The sequence below is a fragment of the Gopherus flavomarginatus genome, chromosome 24, assembly GCF_025201925.1.
Source record: "Gopherus flavomarginatus isolate rGopFla2 chromosome 24, rGopFla2.mat.asm, whole genome shotgun sequence".
Taxonomy (NCBI): domain Eukaryota; kingdom Metazoa; phylum Chordata; order Testudines; family Testudinidae; genus Gopherus; species Gopherus flavomarginatus.
This window is the reverse complement of record NC_066640.1, coordinates 16,152,345-16,168,675: the sequence shown is the minus strand read 5'-3', so window position 1 is coordinate 16,168,675 and position 16,331 is coordinate 16,152,345. Positions and strand designations below refer to the sequence as shown.

General features: G+C 48.6%; 1 protein-coding gene across 2 annotated transcripts in view; it reads right to left on the bottom strand.

The window, feature by feature from the left end:
• The window catches only part of CPAMD8 (C3 and PZP like alpha-2-macroglobulin domain containing 8), a 153,704-nt gene that overhangs the window by 93,268 nt on the left and 44,105 nt on the right, over positions 1–16,331 (bottom strand). Inside the window, exon 1 of one of the 2 annotated variants that reach the window (XM_050933996.1) lies at positions 1,530–1,723. The exons of the other annotated variant lie outside the window; for it this stretch is intronic. Coding sequence (XP_050789953.1) covers positions 1,530–1,612 — 83 coding nt within the window. The 5' untranslated portion in view covers positions 1,613–1,723. Of the gene's footprint in view, positions 1–1,529; positions 1,724–16,331 lie in introns of those variants that run through there. 2 annotated transcript variants of the gene reach the window in all.

The following is a 16,331-nucleotide window of genomic DNA, read 5'->3' as shown; positions in this document are numbered from 1 at the left end:
TTACAGCCCCCAAGTCACCTTTTAGCAAATTCCAACCCAGTGTTTCTCTCTCAGCAGGCCTCATTGCCATGGAGATCCCATTACACCCAACATAAGTTCAGCTCTCTATGGTAGTTCAGTCAGATTGCACTGGATACTTAGAACGTAAAGAATTTGAGAACAAACGTCCTGTGGATGCAAGTTTAAAAATTCACCAGATTGCTACCTAATCTGCATATCCTTGGTTAGGAAAACACAGCCAATCTATTTGGAGGACAGAGAAAAATTCATTTGCATCCAGTACTAAATCATTACTTTCAAACTTTTATTGGACCAACTTCTGTTGGGGAGAGAAGCTGGTCCAATAAAAGATATTACCTCACCTACCTTGTCTCTCTAATATCCTGGGACCGACAAGGCTACAAAAATATTGCATACTTTTAACTGTCACATAAGTATTGGTCTGCAGTAATGTATATGAAACATATGTATCCACACTGTTTCAAGCAACTCAACTTCTTTTCTGGAATATCAGCTTGTTGATGTAGTCTTTAAATTAAGTCATTTAATAGTGTTGTACTTGAAAATTAAATGGTTTAGCTTGGATACTTCTGATGGTAACCTGACAGATCATGCAAGAACTTTTGACTAATGGCTCTGCCAGGTTACACTAAAACTTGGCAGGAACTGGCAGGATGTGAAATATTTTCTAGTAAGCAAGAGAAAATAGGAAGTGTTCATGGCATCTAGTTAAAGCAGCTATTCAGTGTGGACTGGTAACAAACCAACGTCATAAAACAAAGCAAACCTCAATAAAAATTAAGCTAAACAAAAATAATGCATAGGAACTAATTTTGTACTCAGTTTCTATAAAGTAGATGAGAAGATTTTCACAGAAGTTAAAAACAAACAAAAACTCCTCAGATGATTTTCCAGGCAAGAGAGTTTCACATGTTCTTCCAGTAAACACCTCCTTCCAGGGAAACTAACAGTACCTCAAACTATTACAATAACTGGTTAGCAGATCAAAGCTCATATTTAACATTCCATATTCATACCATTGCATTAAACAAGTATTTGTACATAAATGCTCCCTAAGGTTGTGTTTAAGACTTTCCAAACAAGTATTACGCACCCCCTCCAGAGTTTGGATTTTTGCAGAGACCGTTGTATGATGATTAACTATCAAATATATTTGTTTCCTCGGGCATATTCCTCCAGTTTGCGACCCTGTCTAAGGTTACTGGGAAGAGAATGTTGCATTAATCGATTTAGGGTTATTTGTGACGTGAGCCATCACTTAACAGCTCCTTACACGGGTTTAAAGGTTTCTCCATCTACACACCTTCCCCCTCCTTACCTGCAGGGTCTGCTCCGTGTTGGGGGAAGGAAAAGGTGGAGGTGTTATGACTCCTGCTTGGAGAAAGGGGTGGCATTGCCTTGAGAACCTAGGGGGCTCCCCCACATGCCAGCGGCAGGGAGCGATGCCCCAGAGCCAGGCTGCAGTCCTGGGGTCTCTACCCGGTGAACTGCCCCAGGCCGGTACTTACTGGCTCTCCGGGGGCTGAGCCGCGCACAAGCTGCAGAGGGACAGGAGAATCCACCAGGCGCAGCCGGGCTCCTTGTGGGGCATGGCGCTCCGGGGAGCGGCTCCTTCCCCCAGGGCTGCTAGCTCCGGAGCCCCAGGCCACGCCGCGCTCCCTGCAGCCCGAGCCCGGACGGGCAGGAGCCTTTGTTCCGGCGAGTACAGCCTCAGCTCCCGGCTCCCGGTCCTGGCTCCCCGGTACCTCTGGCCGCCGCCCCCTGCTTCCCCCCGCCGCGTTCCCGTCCCCGCCCCCGGGCCGCCCCTCCTGGCCCCGGTGCCCGCTCGGCTCCGGCCCCGGCCCTTTGTCTGCGGCTCCCTGCCTGCTGCTGACAGCATGGACCGGGGGAGGGGGCTGGGACCCCCTGGGGCAAGAGCATCGCACCCCCGCCCTGCCCCTGGGCTGCCTCCCCATCTCCCACGCAGCCCCGCGGGCAGGAACCGGCCTCTCCACTTCGCTCCGGTCCCTCAGCCCGGAGCGCGGACCCCACACCCAGCGAGTCTCTCTCCCGCCCAAGCCGCGCTCCCGCGCCGCCAGAGCACTGGTCTCCTGCGCGCCCCATCGCGGAGTCCTGGCCCCTGTCATGCCTCCGGTGCCGACCCGCAGATCCTCCCCTGTTACCCTCCTTTAGCCTTCCTGCTCACCCCGCTCCGCTCTCCTGCCCTTACACCCCAGCACCCCTCAGCTGTGCTCTCACCCCCCTACCTCAGCCCTAGCGCTGCACCCTTCAGCTCTAGAACCCTCACCCCCCCACCTCAGCCCTGACCCCTCAGCTCTAGAACCCTCACCCGCCTCACCTCAGCCCTAGAACCCTCACCCGCCTCACCTCAGCCCTAGCGCTGCCACCCCTCAGCTCTAGAACCCTCACCCGCCTCACCTCAGCCCTAGCGCTGCACCCCTCAGCTCTAGAACCCTCACCCCCGTCACGCTGCCTCCCCTCAGTTACCCTCCTTTAGCCTTCCTGCTCACCCCGCTCGGCTCTCCTGCCCTTACACCCCAGCACCCCTCAGCTGTGCTCTCACCCCGCCTCACCTCAGCCCTAGCGCTGCCACCCCTCAGCTCTAGAACCCTCACCCCGCCTCACCTCAGCCCTAGCGCTGCACCCCTCAGCTCTAGAACCCTCACCCGCCTCACCTCTGCCCTAGCGCTGCCACCCCTCAGCTCTAGAACCCTCACCCCCGTCACGCTGCCTCCCCTCAGTTACCCTCCTTTAGCCTTCCCGCTCACCCCCCTCGGCTCTCCTGCCCTTACACCCCAGCACCCCTCAGCTGTGCTCTCACCCCCCTACCTCAGCCCTAGCGCTGCACCCTTCAGCTCTAGAACCCTCAGCCCTGACCCCTCAGCTCTAGAACCCTCACCCGCCTCACCTCTGCCCTAGCGCTGCCACCCCTCAGCTCTAGAACCCTCACCCGCCTCACCTCAGCCCTAGAACCCTCACCCGCCTCACCTCAGCCCTAGCGCTGCCACCCCTCAGCTCTAGAACCCTCACCCGCCTCACCTCAGCCCTAGCGCTGCACCCCTCAGCTCTAGAACCCTCACCCCCGTCACGCTGCCTCCCCTCAGTTACCCTCCTTTAGCCTTCCCGCTCACCCCCCTCGGCTCTCCTGCCCTTACACCCCAGCACCCCTCAGCTGTGCTCTCACCCCGCCTCACCTCAGCCCTAGCGCTGCCACCCCTCAGCTCTAGAACCCTCACCCCGCCTCACCTCAGCCCTAGCGCTGCACCCCTCAGCTCTAGAACCCTCACCCGCCTCACCTCTGCCCTAGCGCTGCCACCCCTCAGCTCTAGAACCCTCACCCCCGTCACGCTGCCTCCCCTCAGTTACCCTCCTTTAGCCTTCCCGCTCACCCCCCTCGGCTCTCCTGCCCTTACACCCCAGCACCCCTCAGCTGTGCTCTCACCCCCCTACCTCAGCCCTAGCGCTGCACCCTTCAGCTCTAGAACCCTCAGCCCTGACCCCTCAGCTCTAGAACCCTCACCCGCCTCACCTCTGCCCTAGCGCTGCCACCCCTCAGCTCTAGAACCCTCACCCCGCCTCACCTCTGCCCTAGCGCTGCCACCCCTCAGCTCTAGAACCCTCACCCCCGTCACGCCGCCTCACCTCAGCCCTAGCGCTGCCACCCCTCAGCTCTAGAACCCTCACCCCCCGTCACGCTGCCTCCCCTCAGTTACCCTCCTTTAGCCTTCCCGCTCACCCCCCTCGGCTCTCCTGCCCTTACACCCCAGCACCCCTCAGCTGTGCTCTCACCCCGCCTCACCTCAGCCCTACTGCTGCAACCCCTCAGCATTAGAGCCTTCACCCCCCCACCTCAGCCCTGACCCCTCAGCTCTAGAACCCTCACCCCCCCGTCACGCCACCTCACCTCAACTCTAGCGCTGCCACCCCTCAGCTCTAGAACCCTCACCCCCCCGTCACGCTGCCTCCCCTTAGTTACCCTCCTTTAGCCTTCCCTCTCACCCCCCTCGGCTCTCCTGACCTTACACCCCAGCACCCCTCAGCTGTGCTCTCACCCCGCCTCACCTCAGCCCTAGCGCTGCCACCCCTCAGCTCTAGAACCCTCACCCCCCCGTCACGCTGCCTCCCCTCAGTTACCCTCCTTTAGCCTTCCCTCTCACCCCCCTCGGCTCTCCTGCCCTTACACCCCAGCACCCCTCAGCTGTGCTCTCACCCCGCCTCACCTCAGCCCTAGCGCTCCCACCCCTCAGCTCTAGAACCCTCACCCCCCCGTCACGCTGCCTCCCCTCAGTTACCCTCCTTTAGCCTTCCCGCTCACCCCCCTCGGCTCTCCTGCCCTTACACCCCAGCACCCCTCAGCTGTGCTCTCACCCTGCCTCACCTCAGCCCTAGCGCTGCACCCCTCAGCTCTAGAACCCTCACCCCCCCGTCACGCTGCCTCCCCTCAGTTACCCTCCTTTAGCCTTCCCGCTCACCCCTCTTGGCTCTCCTGCCCTTACACCCCAGCACCCCTCAGCTGTGCTCTCACCCCGCCTCACCTCAGCCCTAGCGCTGCACCCCTCAGCTCTAGAACCCTCACCCCCCGTCACGCTGCCTCCCCTCAGTTACCCTCCTTTAGCCTTCCCTCTCACCCCCCTCGGCTCTCCTGCTCTTATACCCCAGCACCCCTCAGCTGTGCTCTCACCCCGCCTCACCTCAGCCCTAGCACTGCCACCCCTCAGCTCTAGAACCCTCACCCCCCCGTCACGCTGCCTCCCCTCAGTTACCCTCCTTTAGCCTTCCCGCTCACCCCCCTCGGCTCTCCTGCCCTTACACACTAGCACCCCTCAGCTGTGCTCTCACCCCGCCTCACCTGAGCCCTAGCGCTGCACTCCTCAGCTCTAGAACCCTCACCCCCCCGTCACGCTGCCTCCCCTCAGTTACCCTCCTTTAGCCTTCCTGCTCACCCTCCTCGGCTCTCCTGCCCTTACACCCCAGCACTCCTCACCTCAGCCCTAATGCTGCCACCCCTCAGTATTAGAGCCTTCACCCCCGCCACCTCAGCCCTGACCCCTCAGCTCTAGAACCCTCACCCCCCGTCACGCCGCCTCACCTCAGCCCTAGCACTGCCACCCCTCAGCATTAGAGCCTTCACCCCCCCACACCTCAGCCCTGACCCCTCAGCTCTAGAACCCTCACCCCGCCTCACCTCAGCACTCACCTCAGTCCTAACGCTGCCACCCCTCAGCATTAGAGCTTTCACCCCCCTACACCTCAGCCCTGACCCCTCAGCTTTAGAGCTGTCTCCTGTCACCCCCTCAGCTCTCCCGCCCCAGTCACGCCCCCCTCACCTCAGCCCTGACCCCCAGGTGTGCTCTCAGCCCTCACCTCCACCTCACTGCACTACTCACCTCAGCCCTAGAGCACTCATCCCACTCAGCTCTAAAGCCCTCATCTCAGCCCTGACCCCTCAGCTCTAGAACCCTCACCCCCTAGTCACGCCCTTGCCTCAGCCCTGATCCCCACCTCACCGCACTCCTCATCTCAGCTCTAGAGCACTCACTCCACTTAGCTCTAGAGCCCTCGTCTCAGCTCTGACCCCTCAGCTCTAGAACCCTCACCCCATCACGTCGCCTCACCTCAGCCCTGATCCCCAGGTGTGCTCTCAGCCCTCACCCCCACCTCACTGCACTGCTCACCTCAGCCCCAGAGATCTCACCCCTCAGCTCTAGAGCCCTCATCTCAGCCCTGACCCCTCAGCTCTAGAACCCTCACCCTCCAGTCACCCCTGCTTCATCTCAGCCCTCACCCCCAGCCCTCACCCCAGTCATCCCCCTAGGTTCCAGATCCTTCACTCCCCATAGTCACCTTGTCTCACCTAAGCCCTGACCCCCTAGCCATGCTCTCAGCACTGACCCCTCAGCTCTAGTGTCCTCACCCTGTAGTACCCCTGCCTCACCGAAGCCCTGACTCCCTGCTGTACTCTCAGCACTGACCCCCCCCAGTCAGTCCCTTACCCCTACAGTAAGGACCCCTGTATCAGCCATCTTCCTAGAACCCTCTCACACACCACCAAGAGCCCCGACCCCCAGGTACCACCCTCCCACTCACTGGAACTCATCCAATCTGTCACCTCTGCTCCCTTAACATTAGCCCACAATTGAAGGGAGTGCCTGGGTTACTAGGAGAATGTGAGCGGCCCTGACTCCTTACAGCTGGCTGACATCCCATCTCTTTGCCTGTTATACTGCAAAAACTGCCAAAACTCCCAAAACTCCCATCCTCTCAGACCACCTGAAGCTCATCAAACACAAGGCAAGGTCACAGTGCAAATGGCTTCTCTCCCTTCATTATCTAAATCGAGAAACTGGCACTGCGCTTGGAGAGGTCTCATTAAGCACTGTTATAGAGGAACAACCAGATTAAAGAGCTGTTACCTGACTCACAGACCAGTGCCAGGATTGTTGTTATTTAATCTTTCTCCATCCTTAGGCCCTAAACCTAATCTATCCATCTCCATCCCTAGATCCTAGCCAGTAGCTTAAGGTAGATTGAGACAGGAGGGGGAGCTCTCGCTGCACCTACCATGGAGGAAAGGGAGCTGTGTGAGCGCACTGTTTAGCAAAGCAGGGAGAAGCTGGGGAACTCCTATCTCAGCAGAGGAGGAGGTGCCAGGGGCGGCTCCAGTCCCCAGCACGCCAAGCGCGTGCTTGGGGCGGCAAGCTGCGGGGGGCACTCTACTGGCGCCGTGAGGGCGGCAGGCAGGCTGCCTTCGGCAGTTTGCCTGCAGAGGGTCCGCTGGTCCTGCGGCTTCGGTGGACCTCCTGCAGGCGTGCCTGGGGAGGGTCCACCGAAGCCCGTGGGACCAGTGGACCCTTCATAGGCAAACTGCCGGAGGCAGCCTGCTTGGGGCGAAAAAAATGCCTAAAGCCGCCCCTGGGGGGTGCTATACTTCTCCCACAACTGCCTCATTGTTTAATTCTTGATTCTAGACTATCCTCTCTCAATCCATCCCTGGATCCTAGTATCTCTCTGTGTGTACCTAATCCATCTCTATTTGTATTTGCTGTTGATCACTAGGAGATGCTCACATTGTCCATATTTACTCAGTGTCAGTAGGTAAGCTTTTTGGGGCAGGGACTGTTTTTTATGTATGGTATCAGAGCACACTGTCCACTCCAAAACCACACACTAATACAATATTACTAGTATATACATATATATTTTAAATAGAAGTTGTAAACAGTAGATAATCCTCCATCTCTTGTTAGCAACAGGGAGAAGAAAGGACAGAACATCCATATCCAAGATATTGGTGGGATTTCAGGATCATAAAATAAATGTCCTGGTCCCCTGTAAACCCTGGAAGCAAATGAGTGCTCCAGTCTACAGAAAAGGACCTAATCAAGTCTGGATCAGTTTGGCTATAGGCAGTCTCTATAAAACTATGCCTTCCAGGGCAAATCACTTCAAGGCAGCATGTGCAAAATGCATCAATCCCAAGAGAAAATGAATAAACAGCACAAGGGATACAGGATTGTTTTCCAAGATATTATTAGACTGGAAGACTCATGGAGCCAGGTGCATGGAGTTTACTTGGCACCTAAATGCGTAAGAGGAGAGGCTATTTTCCCTTCCAGTTTTCATTGTGACAGGCTATTTTCCCTTCCAGTTTTCACAGTGACAGTTGCTGTGTTCCAGATTAAATCGATTAATTGAGAATGGATAATATCTCAGTTTAATAAGGATTTTAGCACTCTCTTTCCTAATGTTGACTACCCTGTTCATAAATTGAAGAGGGAGGATGCAGACAAGATGCCAGGATTTATTTAGCTGTCATTTTTCATTGTGACCTTGCCATCTTGCCATGTCTGTAGGGAAGGGAGACAGAGAGGGAATGCTGCCTTGTGCTATATTGTGGGTCTGGGATGCAGTGCTCAGGACCACATAGGGTATGAAAAGAGGCAAGTCATAGGAGGAGGAGAACCCCAAAGTCTGATGTGAGATCACTCATCAGAGTGAAAGGATTGGGCCTTTGGCAGTAAGAGTTCCCATTCTAGAAGACTGCAGGTCTGTGGCATGTCAAGGATGGAGCAGATTCTAAAAGAGATGAAGGAGGGAGAAAAGGAGGCAGTCTTTAGAGGGATGTAAGAAAGTTCAGTTTTGCCTATGGTTCATCCTAGAACAGAAATGGAATATAGAGCCTTTTGCCACTAAGTCACTGGTTCAAATCCAGCCAAGATCAGTAGTGTCTAAATGCCAGACCTTCCAGTGGCCTCTGTTAAATGAGTCTGGTGGTGTAAGTCTGGTTCAGAGAAGACAATTGCATCGCAGATAGAACTACATTGCAACCTTGGTAGCAGTTTCAATACAGAGGACAAGGACTTAAGTAGGCCTTGTAGATTGAACTGCCCTCTGATTACTAGTGATGATCCTTCTAAGCAATAGTTGAACCATATTGACAAGGCAGTAGGGAGGAAGTTTCTGCTGTAGCTGCTCATGCTGTTCTGAGGATAAATAGAGAACTTTCTTCTTCAGAGCTATTGACCCAGCACCTTTCACTAGTGCTAATTTTATGCACACAAAGCCTTGGATTTCCTAGTAATTGGATTTTCCTAGTAATTGGACATTCTGTCTTCTATGGGAGTCTCTTGCTTCCTGGGTTTGCAATATTTGAAAGGACTGAAGACGCAGCATATTTCCCCCTCAGAAAAACTAGCTCAACAGCAGCATCTCTAGTCAATCTAGGAATTGTACTGATGGGGCCCTACGCAGCCTTTTTCTGCCAAAAGCATAGTAGTCACAACACATGGTGGAGTTCAGACTTCTAGATCACTGCGCTATACCCATCCAAGAATAAATTAATCCCCACTAATTCATTTTTTGCATTTCGAATAAGTTATTTCAAGCACCATAAGGTCACTTTGAGGAATTAGCGACTAGCAGTTAGGAAAAAAGGGCAATTCTGTAACCTCCCATTTCTTCCTTGGTCATCCCAGTCATTTCTGTTCAGAATTCTTTCTTTCTGTAAATATCTGATATGGGCTGTATTATTTAGCTGAAAGGGCCCTTCTTATCCAAAACCCAGCTACAAATCAGAGCTACTTCCTTGCAAGCCCTGTTTGCTACAAGATCTTGCTAATTGGAGTATTTGATGAAGCCTGACCTTTTGCTAACTCCTAAAATGATTTCAGTCACCATAAATCTAAGGAGGAAGCCCCTAGGTGAATTATTAGTGGGCCAGTAAGTTTTCTGCCACTCAGTCCACTCCCCAAAAATACAGTCATAAAAATATTGATGAAAGCTATTCAACTATTTAAAGAACAGAACAGAAATTTCAGCATATTCCATGTATGGTGGGGTATGGTTACAGCCTGGTGTCTGGTTTAATTTCAAGGGATGATCTACTAATTTTTAATATGACCACCATAAAATATTAATTGGTAAATTTTTAATAAATTCACAGTATCCTCTATAACTGATGATACATATATTGCTAGACGTGGCTTCATTTTTCTGTTCACCCTACTCTACCGTTGGTTATCTCATGATTTGTGGCAAGGCATATTAAATCTAGAGGGAAAAAAAGACAGCAGATAAGGTAAATATAAAGATTTAGAGCCACATTGAGAAAAGAGCTAGGCTGGTACATAAAGAGCTTCAACACCCATCTCCTAAAAGCTCTTTTATGTGCCTTTATATCAGATAAAGAACCAAGCAGCTTAACAACGATCTCTAAAGTCAATGGGACTATGCACACTAGCAAGCACTAGGTTGGGTAGTAAGTATTTGTAGGATTGGGCCCTAAAGTTGTATTTTTTTCACAGTGGTTCATTGCAGCTGCAAGGCAGAATGGTGGCAGGAAAGAACCCACAGGGAATTCAGAAACTGCCATAATGTCCCATATTGAATTTCCTAAGAAAAATGCAAGGAACAGAAGTTCTTCATTATATTCCAACCTACTTTATATTCCAATCTTGCAAATGGCTTTGTCGGGATGCAGAGATTCAGCATTTTAAAATAATTGAGAATATTACTTCTCTAAAAAAGATAATAAAAAAATGCAATACTCCATCATCTATACCCAGAAGCAAGTGCCTGGGAATCCCTCACTTGACTGTCCGAAGGAGATCCAGAGTCACAGATACACGACACTCTCAGATACATAGTTCACCTTTGTTACATAAAATAAAGCAAAAATGGATATTTAAGCCCTTTCAATACATGGCCTATAACAGTGGAGTTGCTCACATTTCTCCTTCTATATTAATCTTCCAAGACCCCTGTCTCTTCCCCCAAAGTCACTACAATGTCAGGGCTCCCATTTTTCAAACAAGACCAGTAACACACACTTTGTGTGTCTGAGATACTGGCTCTCTGGAATGGGTTGGCTCCATTTTGAGGACAGAACAGTTACATGACAATTACTTGACAGCTTTGTGTTTCCCACCTTTGCTTCCGTTCCCATAAACCCAGAGTACACATTGCTGCCCATACGTATCTGGAGTTTGGAGAGTGGAATCCCAACAGGTGATTGCCAGGATCATCAATTTAAGGAGATTTTCAAAATATTTTATTGTGAAAAATAGAAGTTACTCATAATTAAAACTCTTCTACTGAATGTTAGGGCCCCAAAACTGAATTGTACATTACATTAACTAAAAAAGAGTGTGATTGACTGCTGTGCAGCATATCTCAGAAAGTGTTAGTGCCCAATTCCTGTTATCATTATGCTAAGTAATTGGCTTTCATGTGACTCATCACAGAGTAAGGTACTATTCAATGTAGTAAGAATGTCAGTATCATACTCTCAGTGCTGAGTGTACGGTCTACAGGAATTGCTCACAGCCTAGGAAAAAAAATAATCAGGAATTCTTCTAGCAATAGCTCAGATGCGGTACAATGTCCCATGGCAGCTTTCAGCTTAAAAACAGCTTTTCCATGTAAGGTGAATCCATTTTGCTTGTGGTCCTTGCCACTTAGGCACACGTGCTCCCTTCTTGTTCACCTCATTGTTCACACATCTTCACATAACAAAAAACCAGCATGACAGCTGCCAGGACACGGTGTTGTTTGCATGAAAGCAAACACGTGCAGGGAAGAATGATGTCAGAAAAGGCCTCAGAGTACAGCTTCCCTCTGCTTGTACAAGGGAAGTCATTCTCTTTGGACTTCTACCATGTCAATAATGTATGACCATAGACCAGAGGTGGACAAACTTACTGACCCTCTGAGGCGCATATGACAATCTTCAGAAGTTCAAGAGCTGGGGTGCGTCTGCCAGGGCTCTAGCTCCATGGGAGGTGCTTGCCAAGGCTCAGGGCTTCAGCCCTGAAACCGCCTCCCCACTGGGCAGAAGGCCATATCCCACCACCCTGCTGCAAGGTAGAGGTCTTGAGTTCTCTCCCCCACCCCATCTGATGAGTGGAGAAAGGGGGCTCTGCAAGCCACACTTTAATGGTAAAAGAGCCGCTACCCCACCACAGACTAACATTACTGTTACTCTTTAGCGTGACACTAGTATTGTTTGGCATTGTCTAATCATTTTCCTGTGTAGAATTAAATCAACACACACCATTCAAATGTCAAATAACCAATTTAAAATGTGAACTTTTCTATTAATTTCTAGTCAATGCACTAATTTTACCTTTCTCTCAACTGAATGCATTTGTGGCATGTATGGTCCTAGTTACAAGTCACTTGGATCAACTTTACTTAGCAGAGGTTGCATTTTAAGCAGTTTTAATTTATCCTTGCAAAATAAACAAGCATGTTTTGGGACATAACTTGGCCTTAGTTTCAAACTAAGGCATGAATGAAGTTAGCTGAAGTGTCTACATGGAACAGAGTGAGTTCTTTCATATCCTTGGAATTTTTTTGCATTTCCGTAAACTCATTCAAATTATAGTACCACAGAGGACATTTTCTGTTTCACTAACCACGGACTGTTAAAAATCATTTTCCAGAACATAACATGTAAAAGGAAGATTTTGAAACAACTGGAACAGCACTGAAGCACACATGGACAAAGCAGTGTCCAGAGGTTAGAACAGGGGCCTGGGAGTCAGGAATTCTGTGTTCTGTTTCCAGCTCTGTTGCAGACTCACGATGTGGTCTTGGACATAACACTTCACCTCTCTGTGCCTCCATTTTTCTATATGCAGAGTGAGAATAATAATGCCAGCCTCCCTTAAAGGATTGTGTGGCTGCATTAATATTTGAAAACACTGACATCTTTTGATGAAAGGTACTAAAGAAGAGCAAAGTGGAAGTATAAAGAACTATGTCATTCTTGTGATGGAGCAAATTATAACTATTTTACAGCACTTCCCCAGGTGTCTCAAAGCAATTTAGAAACTAATAAATTCAGTACTGGTCCTCCAGTGCCTGCACAGGTAGAGGCAGCAGTCAGAGACACTAGACCTGATGTTACTGTCAATAACACAGAGCAGATCCCATTTGTTTTTGGCTGAAACAGAGACACACACAAGTCTTGTTATAATTTTATAAAGCCAAGAGATGGTTACCACCTCACATACATCAATTACACATAGAGATACAGGCCTTGATGCTGCGACTGGTTTCACACAGGCAGACCCCCGTACCCGCCCAGATCTAGCTGCAAAAACTAAGAGCAGCTGTACTTTTTTTAAGTACATCAGAAGCAGGAAGCCTGCCAAACAATCAGGGGGCCACTGGATGATCAAGGTGCTAAAGGAGCACTCAAGGAAAACTAGGCCATTACCAAGAAGTTAAATTAATTCTTTGCATCAATCTTCACTGCAGAGGATGTGAGGGAGATTCCCACACCTGAGCCTCTCTTTTTAGGTAACAAATCTAAGGAACAGTCCCAGATTGAAGTGTCAATAGAGGAGACTGTGGAACAAATTGATAAAACAAACAATAGTAAATAACCAGGAGCAGATGATATTCACCCAAGAAGTCTAAAGAAACTCAGATATGAAATTGCATAACTATTAGCTGCAGTATATTACCTATAGCTTCTGTACCAGATGACTGGCGGATAGCTAATGTGATGCCGTTTAAAAAAAAAAAAAAAGGCTCCACAGGCAATCCTGGCAATTACAGGTGGGTAGACCTAACTTCAGTACCAGGCCAAATGGTTGAAACTATAGTAAAGAATAGAATTATCAGACACATAGATTAACAAGAGATGTTGGGAAAGAGTCAACACAATTTTTGTAAAGGGAAATCATGCCTCACCAATATGTTAGAATTCTCTGAGGGGGGCAAACATGTGCACAAGGTTGATTCGGTGTACAGTAAATCCTCACTGAAAGTCGTCCCGGTTAACATTGTTTTATTATTAGGTTGCTGATCTATGAGAGAAGATATTCATTTAAGGTCATGCAACGTTCCTTTATAAGGTTGTTTGGCTCACCCTGCTCTACTCGCCCGCCTGGTGCTCCTGCCAGGTAGCATGGTCAGGGCACGGGGGCTTGCCCCGCTCCGCCCACCCAGCATTCCAACTGGGGAGCGGGGTCAGGGCGTGGGAGCTTGCCCCATTCTGCCCACCTGGTGTTCCAGCTGGGGATCAGGGTCGGGGTATGGGGGCTTATCCCACTTCCTCTACCCAGCATTCAAGCCAGGGAGTGGGCAAGCCCCTGACCCCGCTACGCAGCAGGAGAGCTGGACGGGTGGAGTGGGGCAAGCCCCCACTATGCCCCACCTCAACCAAGCTTTACAACCAACATCGATGAGTAAAGGATTAGTTTGTTTAAAATTATTTAAAACGTATACTGTATATGTATATAATGTCTTTTGTTTGGCGAAAATTTTTTCCCTGGAACCTAACCGCCCCCCATTTACATGAATTCTTATGGGGAAATTGGATTCGCTTAACATCATTTTGCTTAAAGTAGCATTTTTCAGGAACATAACTACAACGTTAAGTGAGGGGTTACTGTGTATAGTGTACTTGGGCTCTCAAAGCCTTTGACAAGGACCCGCATGAAAGGCTCTTGAGCAAAGTAGGCAGTCACTGAATAAGAGGAAAGGTTCTCCTATGGATCAATAATTGGTTAAAAGATAGGAAGCAAAGGGCAGGAATAAACAGGAACGAAAAATCAGTTTTCACAATGGAGAGAGGTAAATAGTGGTGTCCCCAAGAATCTGTACTGGGACCAGTGCTGTTCAACATATTCATAAATAATCTGGAAAAGGGAGTAAACAGTGTGGTGGCAAAGTTTACAGACAATACTCAAGGTCACTAGGTCCAAAGCAGACTGCAAAGAGTTACAAAGGGATCTCACAAAACTGGGTGACAGGGCAACAAAATGGCAGATTAATTTCAGTGTTGATAATGTAATGCACATAGGAAAATATAATCCCAACTATACATACAAAATAATGGGGTCAAAATTAGCTGTTACCACTCAAGAAAGAGATCTTGGAGTCATCATGGATAGTTCTCTGAAAACATCTGCTCAATGTGCAGCAACAGTGAAAAAAGCTAATGAAGTGTTAGGAACCATTAGGAAAGAGATAGTTAATAAATCAGAAAATATCATAATGTCACTAAATAAATCCATGGTATGTCCACACCTTGAATACTCCTTGTAGTTCTGGTCACCCCATCTCAAAAAAAGATATACTGGAGTTGGAAAAAGGAAAGAGAAGGGTAACAAAAATGATTAGGGATATGGAACAGCTTCCATAGAAGGAGAGATTAGAAGACTGGCACTGTTCAGCTTAGAAAAAAGATGACTAACAGGGGATATGATAGAAGTGTATACAATCATGACTGGTATGGAGAAAGCGAATAAGAAAATGTTATTTAGCCCTTCACAAAACACAAGAACCAGTGGTCACCCTATGAAATTAATAAGCAGCACATTTAAAACAAGCATAAGGAATACTTGTTCACACAACACACAATTAATCTGTGGAACTCGTTGCCAGAGGATGTTGTGAAGACCAAAAGTATAATTGGGTTTAAAAAAGAATTAGGCAAATTCATGGTGGATAGGATAGCTATTAGCCAAGATGGTCAGGGATGCAACCTCATGATTTGGATGTGCCTAATCCTTTCACTGCTAGAAGCTGGGATTGGATGACGAGGGGGGTGGATCACTCGTTAAAGTGCCCTGTTCTGTTCACTCCCTCTGGAGCATATGGGATCAGTCACTGATGGAAGACAAGATACTGGGCTAGATGGACCATTGGTCTGACCCAGCATTGCCAATCTTATGTTTTCTTATGTTCAGGTATAGGACCAGGGAATCTTGTAGTGACATGCTGCAGGAGCCCAGTTCTGCAGTCCTGAAATCAATGGGAGTTTTACCTGTATAAGAACTCTGGTACTGAAACTTAGAGGAGCTGCACAATCCAGCAGTATAAGTGATGCATGCAATGACGGACAACATTCTAAAATGTAGCTACAGTAGATCCAGTGAAAAGTTTTAAAGAACACTTTAGCACTGAGCATATTTCTACCTTACAGAAATTTCCATTTGATATTTACTGGCTATATGAAATAGCAGTCAATTATAGCCTTTAAAGAGTACAAGCTGTCTTCTAATTATGAAACTATGTGCCATTTTGTACATAAGGGCTGTGATCAGCATGGTCGGAAAAAAGGAGGCTTTAGATATCATTTTGAACTATTTAGTTACTGAAATGGAATTTTCAGAGCCTGCCAAAATGAATCCTATTCAGTCTGATGCAACAGGTGTTGGAATTCCAGCAGCTGCCTGCAACCCACATCTGGTAACAGTTAGGAATTTAAAGGAAGTTCTGTAAGAACTGCTTATATATAAAAACTATTTATTGGTCAAATCTATGGGCCATATTCAGTCACCACTTGCACTTCACATAGCTCAGATTTTTTTATATAGTTTTAAAAAAATGGAATTCTGCTCACGAAATTTCAGGAATCACAGGCACTGTTTGATTGCATGTGTGATTGGTGTGATGGAGTGTGTCTCATGGAAGAAATGTAGTTTATTGCACAAGGTGCAGATACATTTAAGTTGGTTCAGAAAAGATCTAAATTACACGGTGACAGTATACATTCTCTCATATCCACTTATCACTCCACAAGAGAAAAAGTAATTCTATTCCCACGGCTCTTACCACCTATAAAGACACCATAGCAATAGTGTTTGATTATCAGGTAATGATTGGCCAAACAATAACAGTTATCACTAAATACTCTAAATATGGGACTCCTGGGCAATGGTACTCTGGGATCTTCCTCCCGACTGACATTCTTACTCACTTAAATGGGACTACTTACTCACGAGAGTGAAGACTGGAGGATCAGGCCCTTATCAATTATGCTCTTGTTTGTGCTGGGCCTTAATGCTCTGTCT